General features: G+C 52.8%; 1 protein-coding gene across 1 annotated transcript; it reads left to right on the forward strand.

Moving 5' to 3' along the window:
• Positions 1-1,602: 1,602 nt before the first annotated feature.
• On the forward strand, positions 1,603-19,401 carry TTL (tubulin tyrosine ligase). Its single transcript, XM_054821571.1, has 7 exons — positions 1,603-1,966; positions 6,414-6,492; positions 8,211-8,443; positions 11,531-11,666; positions 11,762-12,031; positions 13,006-13,149; positions 15,446-19,401. The coding sequence occupies exons 1-7, from the start codon at positions 1,810-1,812 to the stop codon at positions 15,561-15,563; spliced, it is 1,137 nt and encodes a 378-aa protein (XP_054677546.1). The 5' UTR covers positions 1,603-1,809; the 3' UTR covers positions 15,564-19,401.
• The last annotated feature ends 695 nt before the right edge of the window (positions 19,402-20,096 follow it).

Below are 20,096 nucleotides of genomic sequence, written 5' to 3' on the forward strand. Positions count from 1 at the left end.
CTCCATAATTCTTCCAAGGTGAAAAAGCGCTTCATTAAAAACTTTTTGGAAAAGCATTTTATTAAAAACATTTTGAACAATTTAGCGGGAGAAAATGACATAGCCAATTTTTAAATTAATTTTTTTCTGTGCATGAATCACACACCACCTTGTGCTGTCAAAGAAAAGGCAGTAACATCAGAGTGCAGGTCATGACCGGTCTACCACACGTCTGAGTTTCCTTCAGCAAAACGTTCTTGGTTTGTTGGAAATACATCATTATTTATAGCAACCAACATGAGTATGCAATGCTGATGTCATTTCTCATACAGTGTCTGTAGGAAAAACAGGACATTAAACAACTCAAGAACTCAGTCTTCATTACTGATAGGTTTGTTAAGACAAACCTGATGGCACGGGGGGTTGGGGGGGTGGGGTGGATCTGATGGCCAGGTTCTGTATTTGAAATGTCTTTGGTCTGCTGCTAACTTGTTTACGAGGAGGACAGAAGTGACGGTTACAAACAAAAAGACCTTTCCACAAACAGAAAAACCAAACTAGGTAACAATGCATGAGAGGAGAAGAATGCATCTTTAGGAAAACTAAAAGATACCAAGAAGAACATAGTTTGAATAGATGAATGGGTTTATAAGAGGAGAAGGCCTGTTGGCTCCCCAGTCCCTGTGTCGCATGGCTGGGGGCACTGCATCGCCCCCGGACAAGGACAACCGAGGTCCGAGGGGGCGGAGCGGAGGAGGCAACCTTTCCTCCCTTGCAGCCCTTCAGCAGCACTCCACCGCTCTGGTTCATCAACATCCTCCGTGAACTGGATGCAGGACCTAGACGCAGTCTGGCGAGCTCCGAGCTGGGGGAACAGCCCCTGCCGCCTCCCCCGGCTGCGCCCATTCGCAGGACCCTTGCCGCTGCGAGGGCTCGGGGCTGTGCCCGCCGGGCCCCCAGGGCCTTCCTGGCAGGGCCCCTCCAGCTCCGGCCTCCGCCACTGCTGACTTTCCCCTTCACCCTGCATTTCAGGGCGCTCCTGTCGTCTCCAGCCTGCCTGGGTCCCGCCGCATGGCTGCCTGCCCTCGGCACGCTGGCCGACTGCCTCAGGCCTCAGGGGCCCGTGCCCTGCGCCGCTGTGCAAGGCCGCGATCGCTCCCTCGCCAGGGCCTGGCCAGGCCAGAGCGGGCGTCGGCCCGGGCCCGTGCCTCCGCTGGCGACCCCAAGGCTGCGGGGCCCACAGCGACACCGACGCCTGCCCGTGCCCGGGAGCGGGGCTGCGGCCTCGGGGCGTGTGCGCAGGGGCACCGGCACCCAGCGGCTGCTGCTGCCGCCGGGGGGGCCCACCCTGCGCGGGCCGCGCACCCCCACGGCGGGGGGGCAGCGCCGCTTGTGCAGAGCCTGTACGGGACCGCGCGGCCCGTCCTGCACGCCTGACCGCAGTCAGTGACCGGGCCGGCCCCGGCCGGAGGCAGAGCGGGGAGCAGTGGGGGCGGGGCGGGGCAGCCGCTCCCCGCCGGCCGCGGCCTCGCCTCGAGACGTGGGAGGGCGCAGTAGCCCCGCCCTCCTGGCAGCCTCATGACGTCACTGCCTTGCGAGCACGGGGGGGGGGAAGGAGGGTGGTTCTGCTTCCGGGTCAGCCCTCCCCCCCCCCCCGGCCCGGGCACGCTCGGCGGGCGGTGCGCGGGGGCGGCGGCCCCGGCCATGAGGAGCCGGGCCGAGCGTCGGTGGCCGCGCAGGGCCCTGCTTGGGCTGCGGCGGGGCCCCATGGGCCTGGGGTAACCCTCGGGCCGCCGGGGGTAGGGTGGCGCGTCCCCCCTCCCCGCCGCCATGTACACCTTCGTGGTGCGGGACGAGGGCAGCAGCGTGTACGCCGAGGTGAGCCGGCTGCTGCTGGCCAGCGGGCAGTGGCGGCGCCTCCGGAGGGACAACCCCCGCTTCAACCTGATGCTGGGCGAGAGGAACCGGCTCCCCTTCGGCAGGCTGGGTAAGGGTCCCCCCGCGCCGGCAGCAGGGCCAGACACCGCCCCCCCACACACCTCCCGGGTCCCGGGCTGCGGCTGTGCCCTTCCCGCCTCGGTGATCCTACCGCGCCCCCCGCCGCAGGGTGGGGTCCCTGCGGTTCTTCGCAGCGTCCTGTCACCCCTGCGGACATGGGGGCTGCGGCAGGGCGTGCCCCGTCAGAGTCCCCCGCGGTTTGGGGAGGGAGGGACGGGACACCTGCCGCTGGCAGTGACAGCTGACCGTGTGCTGGGCTCCCTGTCGCAGGGGCCCGGCGGCCGCCCCGGCCTGCCTCCCCCAGAGCAAAGGGTGGGGGCCGGGGGGCTCCGTGCAGCTGCTTCCTTGCCCCCGGCAGGGCTCTCTGCAGAAACCGCCCTGGCGACAGGCTGTCCCTGCCGGGGCTGCTGCCGCCAGCCAGGGCTCAAAGGACCCCCCCTCCCAAGCTCCCAGAGGGTGGTTTCACCGGTGCACCCCCTCCCCCAAAGCACCCAGCCTGGGCACTCCCCTCTTACTGTCACAGACCCTCAGGGTCGCAGCAGCCCCCACCTCCCGGCATGCCTGCCTTGTCCTGCAGCAACGTTTTCACCATTGCAGGGGGCTTCAGTCACCCAGCATGGGTTTGTGGGGAACACGTTGGTGCTGGTGGCTTCCCCCTGCCTGGCGCAGGGCAGGGACGTTGTGGTGCCGAGCATATGTGTTACGGGGGTGTGTCTGCAGTTTGGGACAGTTGGGGGAGCAGGTCTGAGCCAGGCACGCCCAAGCACTCGCCCCAGAGCCTGTGCTGGTGGGGATGTGCCTCTGCAGGGGCTTGGTGGGAGTGACAGCACATCTGCTCCCCACTTGGAGCAGGGTGAGGGTTATTCCAGAGGCTCTGTGTGTGTGTGTAGGGCCAGGCCACCCTCCCACCACCACCACTTTTTCTCTGCTGTCTGACTGCCTCTGTCACACTGCCAGTGTACAGGGCCCCAGGAGCTTCCCTGTGCAGGCTTGTCCCCTGCCTGGCGTGCATCCTGCCTCTCCTGTGGCAGACAGGGCTGTCAGCACAGCCACCCCAGCCTTCCACCGCGCCGGATTGGGAAGAGCCCAAGAGCAGGGAGGGAGAGTGCCATGCATGGCCTGCGAGTGGGGAGAGCCAAGCAGGCATTGGCAGCATTGTGGGGCACGGCGAGGAGTAGAGATGCACCGTCATTGCCCACGGCTGGGGGTGAGCTGGCAGGAGCTGCAAGGCTGGTGGGTCTCTGTGCACAGTGCCAGCTGCTGTGCTGCTCCTGTCAGCAGGCCTGTCGGCAGGTTTGGGATGAGGACACTGCAAACCCTAGCAGAGCAGTGTGTTTCACTCCTGTGGTCCCCCATGTCTGCATCTGACGGCTGGCAGGACCCTCCTGGCCTCCCTCCCTCCCTGCCTGCCCTTGGCCCTGGTTTCTTCCTTCCTGGGGCAATTGTGCAGCACTGCTTGTGGCTGCAGAAATGTCAGAGCAGGAGGAGCCCCTCGCCCTAGCAGCTCCGGCACAGGATGGCTTTTGCAGCCCCTTTCTCACAGTTGAGACCCAGCACTGACTGCTCTTTCAGATTTGCAAGTCACCAGCTCCAGCACCTCTTCCCTCGTGTCTACGTGCGTTTGTGAGTGGAAAGTTCCCATCACATGGCGATGCCATCTGGTCACCTCCCAGCCTCGGGGTGTCTGCAGCAGGGAGGGAAGCACCGAGAGAGGCTTAAGCAGTGAGGATGCTCATGCGTGCTGTAGCCAGGCACAGCAAGCAGACCTGTGCTTTAATGTGGCCAGCAGGCAGGGCCCGTGAGCATCGGGCTTTGTTGCAGAACGAGCGTGGCTCTTTGATGTGAGTGGGCCTGCACAGCACATCCAGCCATGGTGGGCTTGTGGCCACCTCTTACTAACCCCTTCCATCCTCAAAAAGGGCCCTGGGGTGATGGAAGGGCTTCAGCGAGCCCTTCAGCATGTGTTGCCATGGGATGCCCGAAAATTCAAACTATTTCTCACGGCCAAGACGCATCTATGACCTGTGGAGAGGGACTGTGCTTTGGCACTGGCTTCTTTAATCCATCTTCCTGTAGCAGGAGCTGGTTGCCTGAAATCAGTAGATTCAGACCAAAAATAACATGGTTATTTTGGTACATCTTCCAAAAAGCTGTATCTTCTCTGGTATGTCTTCCTAAAGCTCTCCTCCTGAGCAACTGTTGCATCAAAACTGGCTTATTTTGGTTTTCCTAAAGGCTCCACTCGGTGGAAGCAGGTGTTAATTCAGGGAACCATAGAGATTTGTGTTACTTGAGGGCTAAGCTAGATCATTTGATGTGGGAGAGGGGTAGAAGTGGGGACTCTCAGCATGTACCACTGCTCCTGTCCAGCTGCAGGGACTTCTGTTGCTCTCACCGATACCCCAGTTCTTGGGAGATCATTCCCTTAAGCTGTAAGTGTCTGTGTCTAATGGAAAAGCAGTTTGTGCTAAAGGGAGGGAAAAGAGGAAGAGGCTGCAGAGGCCTCATGGAGCAGAGGATGCTGGACCACGCCCTGCTGACCATGGGAGGATCACCGGTTTGCTCCATGCCCTGGCAGCCTTTTAACACAGCTAAATGCGTGGTGCAGACCTCACATGCTTGAGAACCCGTTCCCCTTCCCACCTTGTGGTCCCTCCTTGCTGACTGCCAGACCCCACATCACAGCCCGCTGCTCCATGGAGATGCTCAGGAAACCAATGAGGATGTGCCTCCCAGCAGGTCAGAGTTATCCAACAGCTGTGGTTTCAAAGCAGGTTTCAACCGCTTTGGTCCTTCTCCTTTCACCAGCCTCATTCCTCCATCACTGGTGACAGGGTGGACTGACCACTGTGGGGCAGAGCCCACCCGGAGTGGTGGGATTTTCCTTCTGGACCTTGATTCCTCCACAAATCAAGCAAAATCAATAAACTGGAAACAGAAGGAAATTTGACATTTTTAACTAATTTCTTTTAGTCAATTAGTGCCTGGCAGTGCTGGCTACACATTGAAGTGCCTGAAGTTACAGATCTTTTCTGGAAGATGATTTTCAGCTATCTTGTATTTAAAGATTTGTGAATAAAGTAGTGACCCAGGTCAGGGCCATGACTTTGGGGTTGAAATAGATATTTACTCTCTGTGATCTCACAGAAAGTGAATATCTCACCTAGCCTTTAAGGTACTGTTTGCTCCAGGCCTTTTCCCCCAGAGAGACACCAAGGAGGATGACTAAAATTCTGAATCCTTTTTCAGGGTCTAAATCAGTCCCCGAAGCTTTTTTTTTTTTTTTTTTTTTTTTTTTTGAAAGAGAAGGTGAAGATGGAAGCAACTGCTATGCTTGGGGGATCCCCCTGGTCCTAGGTCATTTCAAACCAGAGCAGTTTTCCATCGTGTTTTCCCTATCAGTGCTCTTGTCAGTTGTTGTTGCCAGTGCCCCAGGTATTATTGCCTCAGGCATCACTCACCTCTTGCACATCCATGTTCGGCCACACTGGTGGTGCAGGAGAGACTGCTTGGTGCCACCCAGATTTGCGTTACCCTTTGGACAACTGCTGCCATCCTGTCCCCCTGCAGAGAGCTTCCAGCTGAGCACAAGTGTTCCTGTAGCATGAGAAGGTGAAGGAAGGCAGGCTGTGGTGTGAAGTCCAGTAGTGATAAGGAGGTACCCATCTATTTGACACTCTTTTTGGCACTTGGGAGGCCACAGCTGGATACTGGGACCTGTTTGGGGCTTTCCAGTACAAGAAAGGCCTAGGCCCCTGCTGGAGTCACTCCAGGGTGTCATCAGGATAGTTAGGGGGACACAGGATGGCAGTCATGCGTCGGGACAAGGACTTGTAGAAGCAGTAGGATCTTCATCCTTAGAGCTACTCAGACTTTGACCGAACAAGAGGTTGGAGCAGAGACCCCCAGCGATCCGAGAGGGCTTGCTGCACACTGCTAGAGGGAAACAAGACTCCAAATCTCTTAACGTTTCCCAGTGTTTTGTGATACCACGTCCGACAGGGAATCCCACTGTACGTGGCAAAGAAACAAGGCCCTTTCCTGAGCTGTGATCTTTGTGTCATGGTGTGCTTCACTGCGTCCTCCTGATGTGTTTGAGTAACTGAAATATTGGCTTTTAAAATCTGCCACCAGCAAGTGGAGAACATTTTTGGGTGGTGCTGCCAGTTCCTGGTGTGAATTAGGAAATTATTATTTTCCTTTGGAAAATGGAAGTGTCAGATTCAAAACAGACTTGTGTGAATGCATGGGTTTTCATAAGTAAAAGAGAGAAACCAACCACAGGAGCCAGTACCAGCCTAAAGCCTGTTTCTGTGATGCAGAGCAAAGAAATGGCCTCCTTTCTCTTCCCTACTGCACAGGTGCTTTGCACCAAGCAGATGTTTTTCCTTCATTAATCAAGAAGTCTGTCTGACCTCTTTGTTTCCCTTTTTTAGGCCATGAACCTGGACTTGTGCAGCTGGTGAATTACTACAGGGGAGCAGACAAGCTGTGCCGTAAAGCATCTCTGGTGAAGTAAGAAATTCACTGAAATGTTACGTGGGATTGGCAGAAATTTTTCTTCTAACTGTGTTGGAGCGTTGAATCTGTTCAGAAGGTGTTTCCCAGAACAGCTGCCCTGGGAGTGTCCTAGCTTGTGCTGTCTTCAGACTCCTATGCTGGTCTCCAGAGCTATTTGTGTGCACAAAGACCTCTTTGTAACTGTGGGGGAAATACTGTTTCCACTGAATTACATCTACTTGAAACCATAGAGTGTATTGAATCAGATTAGAGCCAAATCAAAAGGAAAAAAAAAACCCAACAAACATATCTGGTCTTTTTCCTTGTAGACATTTAATTTAAAACCTACTCCTTTTATTCTCTGTTTCATACAGAGATGAGACACTAATATGCCTTTAGCTAATTAGATTTGTTGGTCAAACAAACGCTTGGAGACATCTCCAGGAAGAGCTCTGGGAGTTATTTCTGCATGACCAGCCGTGCTAGGGTCTCCTGAGGAAATGTGGATGAGCTTTCATTGTAGATAACCCTCGTCTCTGTGCAAACTCTGCAGCCGTTAGGGCATCTTCATGTCAGAGCTCTTGGTCTCCTTCAAGCGTTGGATTCCACGTTAGTGTCTGTGCTGCCTCTCGCTGATGCAGTCCTGCAGACTCTGTGTGCTGATTCAAGGAGGCCTCTCCTTCCCCTTGCTTGCTTTACAGCAGTGATGGTGTTTGTCAGGAACTACCAGAGTAGTTTTTAAACAAGTGCTCGCGGCACTCCCCAGCTGGGTTTCTCTGTGGCCCATGGTCTAGAGGCAGTGCTGACAGTGCTTGCACACCTCTCTGTCTCTCCTGAAGCTTGACTGACCTTTCTAACTGTGGGGTCAACTGTGCATCTAGCTGCTTATGGACCCAGGACACCACAAAGGACGTTCCTCAGGGCTCCCAGGGTGTCACTGACTGATGCCTCAACAGAGAGGCACAAATGCACAGAGAGGGTCAGCAACTCATGAGCTCTTGGCCATGAGCAAAGCACAGAGCGAGCGTTCAGATAGGCAGGCAGCTCCCTTGACTCTGAAAGAAAACAGTCCTGGTCTCTGCTAACAGGAGTTTGCTGGTATCTCTAGATGTTACTGGTAGGAGGTGTGTGCCAAAGAGATTGCAGACTGTGTGGTGCAAGGGGACCCTACGCACCTTGGGACATGAAACATGCAGCTGTGTCCTTGCTTTCAGTGGGTTCCCAGTGGTCTTTGCCCACAACTGGGACACCTGATCAGATCTATGTGGTGATGGGATCAAGAGCAAAGCACCAGCACAGAGAACATCACTGCTCTGGCTTCCCTTTTGCCTGTCGTGATCACAGCACCCTTCCTACCCCATTCCATGTTAGCAAAGGCACCTCCTCAGTTCCCTTGCGCAGAGATAATGCAAGGAATGCACTGCAAGCTGTAGTTACATGGAAAATCTCTGCTGATTGTTTCACAATATCCATAGTATCTACAAAATGTTTAATAAAAGCATGCAGGTCTGGTTCAAAGAGCAGTGCTTGGCTGAAAGTTGGAGTTGCCATGATACCTTTTGGAAAATTCTAATTTCAAGGGTCTAAGGAAAACATAACAATTTAGCACAGACTGTTAGCTGCTGTTCATCACCAAGTGAAAGAGCCCAGTTAATGATGATTTTTACTTATTAAATGATGTCCATGTAGGTGGGGGCACTCTGGAGGTTAACAGCCTGTCTCTCTTCACCCAGGCTAATCAAGACAAGCCCTGAACTATCGGAGTCCTGCACATGGTTCCCCGAGTCGTATGTGATTTACCCAACAAACTTAAAGACCCCCGTGGCTCCAGCACAGAATGGAATTCGCCATCTCATAAACAACACACGGACGGATGAGCGGGAAGTCTTCTTGGCAGCTTACAACAGGCGGCGGGAAGGCAAAGAAGGCAATGTGTGGATCGCCAAGTCCTCAGCTGGTGCCAAAGGTTCAGTCCCCAGCAAAATGATCCACCTTCTCATTATTCCTTACTCTTTCCTTGATCAGTAGAGTCCCGGGGTTTGGCTGAGCCCGGCTGATATCTAGCCTGTCTATGCAGGGTTTCACCTACCAACTCCATGCCAATCAAGCCAGCACAGGGCTCTCCTGTGTCTGCTTGGTGGCATGGGGCTCCTGACAGGCACTGTAACATGCACATGCTACCTGGGACGTGGATGGCAGTGAAAGGACCTCCACTTTCCTACACATGCGCCTCAAAATACAGGAAAGCTTGCTGCAGGGAGAAGGCAGCAGGGACCAGCAGGTGAGGGGAATGTGGAGAGCAGGAGATAACAGGGAGCAGAACAGGATATGGGGAGGAGAGCAGCTTTCGAGGGCCAGAAGCCTGGCTCTCTATCCTGCAGCTAAGCCTGGTTTCACCTGGGCAGAAATACCACTGCTTGTCTTTAAGCCGAACCCAGACGCCTGGTGCCAGTGGCCTCCCCACAATCACACTGGGAGCCTGGCTGAGCAGCCACAAGCTCAGTGCATCGAAATTACACCCAAGCCTCAGGGGATGGTACCAGAGCACAGACAGCGGTGCAATGTCTGTGTGTTCCTGTAATTTGAAAAAGGCAGGAGATACCTAAGTGATAACGTGTCCTTCCTTGTTCCAGGGTTGTTGCATCACTCACTCTACAGAAATAATGAGCTATTAGACGAGATAGCTGGACATAGCTATAGATGTAATGCTTTGGTAACTACATGTCGTCTGTCAGTTACAGCAGTGTCACGGACATGTTATCAGAATGGCTTTATGAAAGCTTAACTTGCCATGTGTGCAGGCCCAGGCGGCAGAGCCCAGTGCAAGGAAGGGCCTGGCCTTTTCAAAGGGAACAAGCCCACATGTGTTACTCATATTTGCAGAGCCACTTTTGATGCAGTCTTACAAAAATCACCCAAGAATGCAAAAGCCAGAGGTGGCTGCAGGGAAGCTGCATGATAAAACTGTCCTTCATGCTGGCTTCCTTCACTGCTCTGCTTTCTTGGCTGCGTTGCCAAGAAGCATCAGAAGAGTATGCTTATTTTCATCAGAGAGGAAGGGGAGATGAATCCCTTTGTTATGCCAGGGAGGGAATGTATTTCTGTGTGGTGTAACTGGCAAAGAATCGATCCGGGCGATTGAAAAGGCCATTGCTGTGGTTTGCTGCAGGGTGGGGAGGTTTAAACTCTCCACGTGCTTTATTCAAGTGTGAGCCCATCTTTTTGGCATTAAAGCAGAGTAAACTTTCATATTCATCAGCGTGCTGCAGAACTCAAGCTGGGAATTAAAGTGGAAAGCAGAGCCTCATGTTAATCTTCTAGAGGGAAGTTTTAAATGTCTGGGGATTACTTCTGGTGAAAAAGCAAGCTTGTCGACATTAATTGCCAAGGCACATCCAGCTCAGTCACAGCACCTTACTCGGGACAGGTCTAGTGGAAGCTTGGTTGGTCCATCAGTAAAAGGAAAATTAAAGCTTTAGGATGTCCTGACTTAAAAGTTGAGAGATTTCTCAACTGTGGCTAGAGGTTTTGATGTTTTTCTTGAGAAGGGACAGCTGCCCCACATAAGCTGCTTTGCTGCCTCACTGGGTTGCTGACTAGGTGCGCAGTTAAGCTAACCCTCCCCCCTTGATTCACCGTCTGTCCAGTGCAGAACGGGTGCCTGCCGATCTTCCTGCCACGGCGGCTTTGCTGGCATACAAAGATGTTGTTTCCCTCCTTCCCCCAGTGTGCAGCCTGTGGTCGTACCAATGCAAGCTTCTGCCCGGCTCTGCTGTGATCAGGGGTCTAAAAATCTTGCCCCCTGCATAAAACATGGGTGAGAAAAATAGTTTGATGAAAGGATTTCCTTTCGGTAGAGGACACTAGGACAGGTAGGGGTCAGTAGGGCTGGGAATGCAAAGCACGGAGCAGTGAAAGTATCCGCAGGGCTGTGTCGACAGCGACCTTCAGAAGTCACAGCTAGGAGCATTTTCCATGGGATGATCCTGTCGAACCCCACCTGTGCTCCAAACAGGTGTTCTCCCCTGATGCCCCTTGAAGAGAGTTTGTTTCTTTTCACTTGCTATTTCCTCCAAAGCACTCAGCACAAAATTAAGACTTAAGTCATCAGCTTTAGTCCAAAAAGTTAACTAAATGCCTGAAGACTGGAAATAGTGCCAGGGAAGCGTTAGATAATTTTACCTGAGCTGGTTTATCCCTCGTGTGGCACCGTGCCATCCCTTCATCAAATCCCAGAAGGGATGCGTTCTCTCTTCATTGCTCTGCAGCAGTGGTTACCTATCTGGACTCTTGCAAAAAATGAACAGTGACAGCTTCAGCTAAAATGTGGCAATATTTAAACAGCACATCTAACCTTTTTAATGAAGAGCTTCCACAGCAGGGGAAAACACTGACTACATGGATGAACATTTTGAAATAGCTCTTTTCCTAATTCAGCAATGACTTTAATAGTAACTTAAATGAACTCAGCGAGCAAGGCAGCACTGCGTGAGTGTGCGTGTGCGACTGCCTCTGGCTGCCAGAGAAGCCAGGCAGGGAGAGAAAGTCTGAGTCTAGGATAAGCCACAAACCTCCCTCCCCAAACAAAATTAAAAGAAAAAAAGAAAAATCTCACAAACTAACTGCCAAAAGCCCTGTTCTTCAAACTGCTGAAAAACAGGGAAAAATGAAAAAAAATTCCACAAGTGCTGAATATGTGCACCAGCATTCCCCACGCCCCTGCCAAGCCCAGCTGGAAAATAAAAAAATGCTGGAAAAGGAAGCAAACCCCCCCAACCAAGCAGCTGCTTTGCTGCTTGCCGAAGTGCCTGTCTGCTGTGCATCCACTCGCACCTACCCCCCAGCAGGCTGTGCCATCTCGGCAGGGACATCCCTGCGCAGATTCACTGCCTGACACTGAGGAAACATGACATCACTTGGGCACCAACCAGCCCTGGGGCCATGGGTTCTTGCATGTCGCATAGCTTTTTGGCCAAATGAGCCATGGTCCACCTGGGCCCTGGAAAAGCTCCAGGGTCCTCTGCCTAATTTTATCTTTGTCTTTCTGTGCCAGGGGAAGGGATCATGATTTCTTCAGAGGCTGCAGAGCTCCTGGACTTCATCGATGAGCAGGGACAAGTGCACGTGATTCAGAAATACCTGGAGAAGCCTCTGCTTTTAGAGCCAGGGCATCGCAAGTTTGATATCAGGTAACCTTTTCTGCTTTTGTAGGAGTACCGGTTTTCATTTTCATGCTGTTTCTTCTTAAGTCACTGAGACTAGAGTTTGTTCTCTCACCCCCCAGGAGCTGGGTTCTCGTGGATCATCAATATAATATCTACCTCTACAGAGAGGGTGTCCTGCGGACCTCTTCCGAACCATATAACAGTGCTAATTTCCAGGACAAAACCTGCCACTTGACCAATCACTGCATTCAGAAGGAATATTCCAAAAACTACGGGCGGTATGAGGAAGGGAACGAAATGTTCTTCGAGGAGTTCAACCAGTATTTGATGGATGCCCTGAACACAACACTTGAGAACAGCATCTTACTGCAAATCAAACACATAATAAGGTAGCTGGCTGCCTGTTGCATGGGGGAGCATAACCCTTCAGTGACAGGGAATGTGTATGGACACAGCTGGGGAAGCAGACAGATTGACAAGGGAATGGTTTCAATTGCATAAATTTAAGATAAAGCCATAAACACCTCGATGTCTTTGCTCAATGAAAAGGGACCTGCCTAGGTGCTGTTCTCTCAAAGGTGTGTGTCAAGGTGTCTGCATTTTGCCAGCTGTGGCTGCAGAAGAATGGAGTGAGATCACTTGGTAAGGGAAGAGGGTAGGTCAGAATACAGGACTGGGAGAGGCTGAGGTTAAAAAAGGTATAAGGTGTCAGAGGGGAAGTGAATCCGAACTCAAGTCTGTAGGATCTCGCTGCTTCTCCCACAGTCAGCAAGCAGCAGCACATCTCATTGGCATAGGTCATCTTACTTGGTCCACACAGAGCCGGCTACCTCCTGGGCACAGAAAGTGCCTGGAGAAAGAGCTTGGAGATCAGGGTGCTGCAGAGGATCCAGTTCTTGACAAAGTGATCCTTCATGGCGGAATTTACTTTGCAGGTACCCCATTGCTGTTAGGCCAAAAAGACATGACATGACCTTTGAGAGGCTCGGAGGCAAATGAGCTGTCAACAGCAGTTCCTTGGGGACCCGATGCAACCTGCTGTGGCTCTGCCTTCTGCTCCTGGCTCTAATCGCACATCATGTGTTTCAGCATGCCTAAGCCAGTCGTGAAGGTTGACGCTGCTCTCCAGCTCTTTGGGAGTGAAGTCAGGGATGTCCCTGGCTGTGTTTTGATGGTTGCATGATCTCATTCGCAGAGACCTGGTTACCGTGACGTGTTGGGTAGAACTTGTACTTCGGGGCAGTCCCAGGGCAGCAGGGGACCCTTCCACTTAACTGTGCTATGCACGTGCCCTCAGAAGCTGCAGTGCGACAGGTGTGTCTGCAGGGCTTTTAATCTTGGGTTGCTGGTTTTCCCTTCGCAGAAGCTGCCTTATGTGTATAGAGCCTGCAATCAGCACGAAGCATCTGCACTACCAGAGCTTCCAGCTCTTTGGCTTTGACTTCATGGTGGATGAGGAGCTGAAGGTCTGGCTGATAGAAGTCAATGGGGCCCCGGCGTGTGCACAGTGAGTAATCAGTTTCTGTAATACCCTTGCAATGCCACCATTCGCACGCCTCGCCCAAAACATGCCTATGTCCCAGCACCAAGTGAAAAAGGTGGAAGAAAGTGAATGGCAGGGGAATTTTCCAGGCTAACCCATACAAGTGCCAGTTGATTTAAGTTCGTTGCTCCTGTCTCTGTGTTTGGTATCCCCCAGCTTCTTTCCCATGTGAGATGGGGCACTAACGTCAGTTTTTGAATATAACTTGGGTCGTTTTTATTGACACTGTTGGGTTGAAGTTATGTTGCAGAATCAACGCTTTGGGGGTCAGGTCGTTTCTCAGTCTCTCCTGTGGAGACACTGGTGGCTGGTCTTCACCTGAACACATGATAAATAAGTAGCATTAAGGGCAGCAGCTGGAACTGAGTGACTGAATTTGCAGGCAGCAGGATCTCAGAGCACACTGTGGATGCTGCAGACATTGGATCGAATGCTCCACCAGCCACAGGGATGCCCATGAGCATCTCTGCATTGACACAGTGGGAGGTGCTGTATTATGTGATTGGCGCAACCATGGCAGACTAGAAATCTTTGCTAAATGGGCATCTGTATCATATACAAGCCCAGCAAAACAACACACTCTACATCACTACATTAGAATTTGATTAGATTAGATGTAGATTAGATTAGATGTAGATTAAATTAGATTAGATCATCACTAACAGTAGAGGAAAAATACAGGTCAAGCCTACCAGACAGCCTGTTCAGCAGCCTTTTCAGGGCTTGGGGAGCTTTCTGTGTCCAGGAAAAACAACAAAACAGGCATCCACACAGAGCTGCGCTGTTCACCACGTGTACCGCAGTGCAATAATGCCTTGCACCTCCTTGCGTTGCTGTATGGGTAGAATTTGGCTGTTGCTGGGTGGATTTGGGATGCCACAATGCCCTGTTTGCTTTGTGCCTCTATGGGCACCTGAAAGCCATTGAAAGCAGCTGAGGTAGGCTTTGGCTATTTGTGGTTTCTCCTCTTCAGGGTTATTCTAGCTTACAGCACCCATATCACACAGTTCCCATTTAAGAGACAAAAATTTGCTGCTGAAAGCAGTAGCATTCCCAGGAGCTGAAAAAGCATCTTACTGTCATGTAGTTCCAAAGGCACAGAGTGAGAGACGTTGTTAATCCTGGTAAAGACAGCTTTGGTACTAAAAATGCCCCAGATGTCAGCATGTTCGGGGAGGTTGCGCATGTATTTCCTTCAGCAGAAAGCAAAGCTATTGTTAACCCATTTCTCAAACACCTTGTCTCTCTTCTCCCGAACGCTGCTCTGTGTGAGCTGTGCCATGGTGAAACACATCCCACACTTCCAGAGGGTCATGCGAAGTCTCTGTGCCTGGTCATGAGCTGATGTGCACAGCTGCACCCCAATGCAGCGTTTCATCAAACTGTGAATGCATCAGGGCAGTCCCTGTGGGGCGCATCCCCACACAAATGGTGTCTGGTTTGATAATCACAACTCCCTGAGTTGGAAGGCTGGTACAGGGGGTGATTGGCTGTTGCCTGCTCCCATGCTCCTTCCAGTGACTGGGCCTGAGGCTGTCAGACTCTGCTCAGGAGCCTGTTCTGACAGTAAACTTAGATAATGGCTTTTGTGGTCCCATCTGCCGGAGAGCAATATTGGGAATCGGAGCGCCTCTCCTATGAAGACAGGCTGAGAGAGTTGGGGTTGTTCAGCCTGCAGAAAGAAGGCTCGGGGGAGACCTTATAGCAGCCTTCCAGTACCTGAAGGGGCCTACAGGAAAGATGGTGAGGAAGTGTAGTGATAGGGCAAGGGGTAATGGGTTTAAACTGAAGGAGGGTCAATTTAGATTAGATGTTAGAAATTCTTTACTGTTAGAGTGGCGAGGCACTGGAATGGGTTGCCCAGAGAAGTTGTGGATGCCCCATCCCTGGAAGTGTTCAAGGCCAGGTTGGATGAGGCTTTGGGCAACGTGGTCTAGTGGAGGGTGTCCCTGCCCACGGCAGGGGGGTTGGAACTAGACGATCTTTGAGGTCCCTTCCAACCCAAACCATTCTGTGATTCTATGGTTTTGTGATTCTGTGAGTGGGAGCACTGTTGAAAAAGACAACGGTTGCTTGGGTAGACAGGGAGGAGATGGAAGAGATGCTACCCTCCTCCCATTTGCCACCCTGGAGCTACCTGTAATGGGAGCGGGATCTTGTAGATCCCGATGGGAAAATGCATGTCTATGTAAAAATCGGTCGGGGGCCTGCTGCTTTGTCCTGCCTGGGCATCTGATTCTCGCGCTCTCTTGTCTCTTAGGAAGCTGTATGCAGAGCTCTGCCAAGGAATTGTGGATGTAGCCATCTCTAGTGTTTTCCCCCTCAACGACACTGGGCAGAAGACGAGCCAGCCATCATCAATCTTTATCAAGCTGTGACGGCGACAGAAATGCCTCTGCTGTGCACAGGGAGAGAGTGCACCCATCGGGTCAGCACAGTTCGATGGCTTATCTCAGTATCATGCCAAAAAGTGATAGAGACAGCTGCTGCTTTTCTGAGAAATCATGGGAGAAAACAACAAAACAGGCATCTACACAGAGCTGCGATGAGCCAGAGCTGCTCACATAACTCTGCCTGCATTCACCAAAATCCACTTTAGAAACAGCTCGTGTGACTTTGATACCTGAAACAAATCTCTCTGGGAGAACAACAGAATAACCTTAAAATGAAACCCCAACAGGGATACTATAATACTGTATTAGCTCCTCCTTTTCTATAGAGATAACATTGGGTTTTTTAAGGGAATTGAACGAAGAGAACGATGATCTTCTGGGATGTCGTGGCTGGGAAGTTGTCCTCCTCCCACTGTGTTTCTTCTTTCCTCACCTACTGCATCATTAGTGCCTTAGCTCAGCTCCAAATAGGTGACTCCTTTCCTTTGTTCCTGCTCTGTTACGCAGAAAGGAGCAAGCTCTCTTGCATCGCAGGATGCCGGAAACCAGGAACAACAAGAATTCAGTTTCCTTCGGTCATTTTCCAAGCTGGTTGGCCGAACACCCAGGCAACAGCTGGCAAAAAAGGGTGCTGAACTGTAGGTGGTGAATTAACCCAAGAAAGGAAGGCAATTTTGTTTATTTATAGCTATCCCTTTTCCTAATGAGATTTGAATTGGTGTCCGTCCCACTCTGATGCAGTTGGATTCTGTTTAAAAGAGGTAGAGAGACCCCCTTGGGGCTCTCCAGCAGGCTGTATGATTTCTAACATCGCTTTTGTGCTAAGAGGGTTTCAGATAGCAGAAACCCAATCTCCTCAGTTTCTTCTGAGATGCTGCAGTGAATTTAGGCTCTTCTCTCAGCTTTCACCTTCTTCATGCGTTTGTGGCATGAATCTGAAACCTTTCAACCCAAATGATTTTTATCCTGTTTGATCCAGCCAATTTTATTCTCTTCCATTTGACAAACACTGGCAGTTTTCTGCCCTGTACACAATCCACAGCTCGGTCCCAGCTGGGGGGGGAAGGTGGGTGAGGTTTTGTAGACCAGGAGAGAGATTCCTCGTGTGTAGGTTTGCCACACAGCTGGGAAGGCAGGTGTTTGGTGGGGAGGGGAGATTAAATTCCTTAAGGTCCCTGAATTTCAGAGCTAACATCTACTTTGACTTTGAGTATAACCTAAATCCCTGGCATGTTGCCTGCCCTGGGAAGTGTGTCTGTATTGTCAGTGTGAGCCCAGCACATCCCTCCTAAGCTAGAGCTCTTTGCAGAGCGCAGCGGCACTTGTGACAGCAGTGGGCTTTGTGGGGGGTGTTCGGGGCTGTGTTCTGCTGCCTCTGGCATGGAGAGATGTTGGCACCAAAACAAACTGGTTCCTGTTACCCAAAACAAACAAGCAAAAAGAGGTTGTGGAGGTTACAAGCCTGTGGCTGCCGTGTGTAATGGGAAGTGAGTCAAGCAGTGGGATTCCTGCCTCCCTCAGAAGATCTTAGCACTTTGGTGTATTCATCTCTGCTCGTGCTCGAGATTTCAGAGGTCCTTGCACCAGCAGACGATCCCGGCACCTTTCTGTAGGCAGGACCACAGTGCCCGGGCCTCCTTGGAGTGATGCGTTTTGATCATGCTGTCACGGGATGGACATTCATTGCGATGTGCTGTGAGTCTGCAAGCGGCAGCATTTCACGTGGGGCCACTCGGATCCAGTGCTTGGCAGAACCCCGTGGAAGCAGGGCAGAGAGGGCACATCCCAAAGGTTTGTGCAGGCACCTCTGAAGTTGTCAGTGCCCCAAAGCGCGGCGTGGATCCACATCCGCAGGAATGTGGCGGACACAGGGTATGGTGGTGCACGCTGAGAAGTGACAGGGAGCAGGAGCTGTGTGAAAATGGGGCTGCGGCTTTGTTCCCCTGCACTGCAAGTGCTGGCGGGTGGCTTTGCTTCCAGCGAGACCCTGCTTGGCAGGTCTGCTCTCTGGTTTTGGGCCTCAGGGGTTTTCAGGACAGGGACAGCAAATGCATTAGTTTGTGAGATGGGAAGCTGGGTGACAAGCTGGGAGAGGTTATGGGGGAAGGACAGGTTGGGATTTTAACCTTACGATAGCGCATAGGGGTCAAAATTTTACTGCAGGCCAGGTAAAACGTAGGCTGTAACGGTTGTTACTCAACTTGCAATGTTCACCACATCTGTATTGGTATTTTCACATGTTGGCTCATGTAAGCTTAGAAATTACACCTTTTTGCCCAGCAAAGGGAAATCTAACAGCAATTGCTTTGGCCCAGGATGCGCCTGAGGTGGCAGAGGAGATGTCAGGCTCTTGCAAGCTCTAGGGCAGACAAGAGCAGAGCATGAAGCGAGAAGAGCAAATTTTCCCCATCATAACAAAATGAGAAATGCTTGTTTTCTGGGGTGCTAGACCCATCCTTCTTTTCCCCTCAAAAGGGAAATGAAAAACCAAATCGCTCCCTTACTGCACAGCAATGTGAGGTTCCTGCCGACGCAGTGGGATAAGGGCAAGGAGGCTGCAGGCAAAAGCAGCGGCCCCCCTGCAGCAGCAGGTCCTGCCAGGAGGACCACTGACCCAGGAGCCCTGCCTAACTCCAAAGCTGCCTCTTACCCCTTCTTCACCCTAGATTGCTTTGTGGCATGTCAGCAGCTGCTGTTTTTCCTGCTCAGCTGAAAGTGGGGCTTTGACTTCATGGTGGAGCCGTGACCGTGGGTGCTGCAGCTATTCATACCCTGCCTTTTCAGCTGGGCTTTGGGGAGAGAGTGATTCAGAGAGCTGTGAGCATTGGCTTGTTTGCTGAATTTTTCCTAAATAAGCAGCAGCCTCTGGAGGGAAACAGCAGGTATGGGCATGTATTTACCACCTGCTCTCACAGTGCTCCCCAAGGTAAAGCCCAGGATGTAGATGATAAAGGACAGAGACCTAAGGTCTTGCCCAAAATATTAGCTCCGAGGTGGAGTAGAGGACGCATGTGTGACTGAGGCCTGAGCATTGCAGCCATGTGTGCACCTTGCAAGCGATGCTCGCGAGCCCTTGTGAGACTTTTGTTTGCTTCTTTTTTTTTTAGGAATGCACAACAATAAATGTTTTCTAGCTTATTTCAGCTAAAAGGTCGATAGAAAAGGTCATACTCTCTCCCAGGCTTTCACGAAGGATAGTGCTGTGTTTCCAGAAGGAACCAGCCATATTGCAGAATGTCTCTGCTCCTAGTTGTATCCCTCCATGAAAGATTCTAGAACCCGGGCTGTGTTCTCCAGCAGGTTCCGGTCCTGCTGGGCTCTGGGTTTCAGGTAACTCCCGTACTTGTCTCATGCCAGTCCAGTTGCGATCACTGTACGACAGCTACTGTGCTCCTGCCGAAATCCGGTGGCCGGCCGCAGCCCGCAGAAAACATTGGAGAAGTCTAAGAAAGGCTCAAAGCCGCTTCGTCCAGGAGGCCCGGCTTCCCAGCCCTGCTGTGACCAGCGCCCCTCGGGACTGCTCACGTGTCCCTGCTCCCACCATTTCTTCTTCTCCACCTGCAGCTCTCCCCCAGGAGAGCAGTGCTGAGCTGCACGTAGGTCTGTTAGCCGTGTCTTGTTGCTGGTGTCTGCTGCGGCAGCCCTCGGAAAACCCTGGCGTTGAGAGGGCAGCGGGGCACATCCAGCGCGGCCGGGCTCCGGTCCGTGTCCCCAGCTGCTCTCACGTCAGCATGTGCGTGTGGGCCGGCAGGCACCTGAGCTCCCCATCTCTGGTGACTCCATCCATCTCCCCGAAACCATCATTAAAACATGCCAACCCCCAGCCGGTGGTGTTTCCTTGGGCAGTGGGGCCCCGGGGTGCCAGCGCTCCCAGGAAACTGTCCTGTGGGTGCCTGTGGTCAGTGCCCCCCCCCTTGCCAGGCGGGACCCCAGCAGCTGGCCCAGCCCTTTGGCAGAGGGTTCCTCACCTTGGGGTGACAAATGGCAGGAGGGATGCTGGGCTGTCCTGCACCGGTGGGAGCTGAATGGTGTGGGGGGGGGGATCTTTGGGGGTACAGGAGTGTGGAGGTGGCAGGGAGCGATGTGGGGTGCGGGACCCTGCTGCTGCTGGCACCCTGGGACAGATGGGGCAGGGGGCACTGGGGGACATGGGTGCAGATGGCTGGGGACACGGTGCTGGGAGTACCTGCCGGGGGGAGCACAGCGATGGGGGACGTGGGTGGGTGTGGTTGTGGGGCACTGGGTGGGGATAGGGTCGGGGGGACTTGGCTGGGGGTGGCTGTGGGGGGCAGTGCTGGGGGAACACGGGTGGGTGTGGCTGTGGGGCACGTGGTAGGGGGCCGGAACGGGGGGACGCGGGGGGGGGTGGCTGTGGGGCACAGGGTGGGGTTGGGGGGCCCGGGGGGGGTGGCTGTGGGGCACAGGGTGGGGTTGGGGGGCAGAAGCCCGTGAGTTACCCCGAGACGCAGGGAAGCGGCGCGCGGGCGCCGGACGGATGGCCGTGCGCAGCCGCGCTCC

The sequence above is a fragment of the Grus americana genome, chromosome 3, assembly GCF_028858705.1.
Source record: "Grus americana isolate bGruAme1 chromosome 3, bGruAme1.mat, whole genome shotgun sequence".
Taxonomy (NCBI): Eukaryota; Metazoa; Chordata; class Aves; order Gruiformes; family Gruidae; genus Grus; species Grus americana.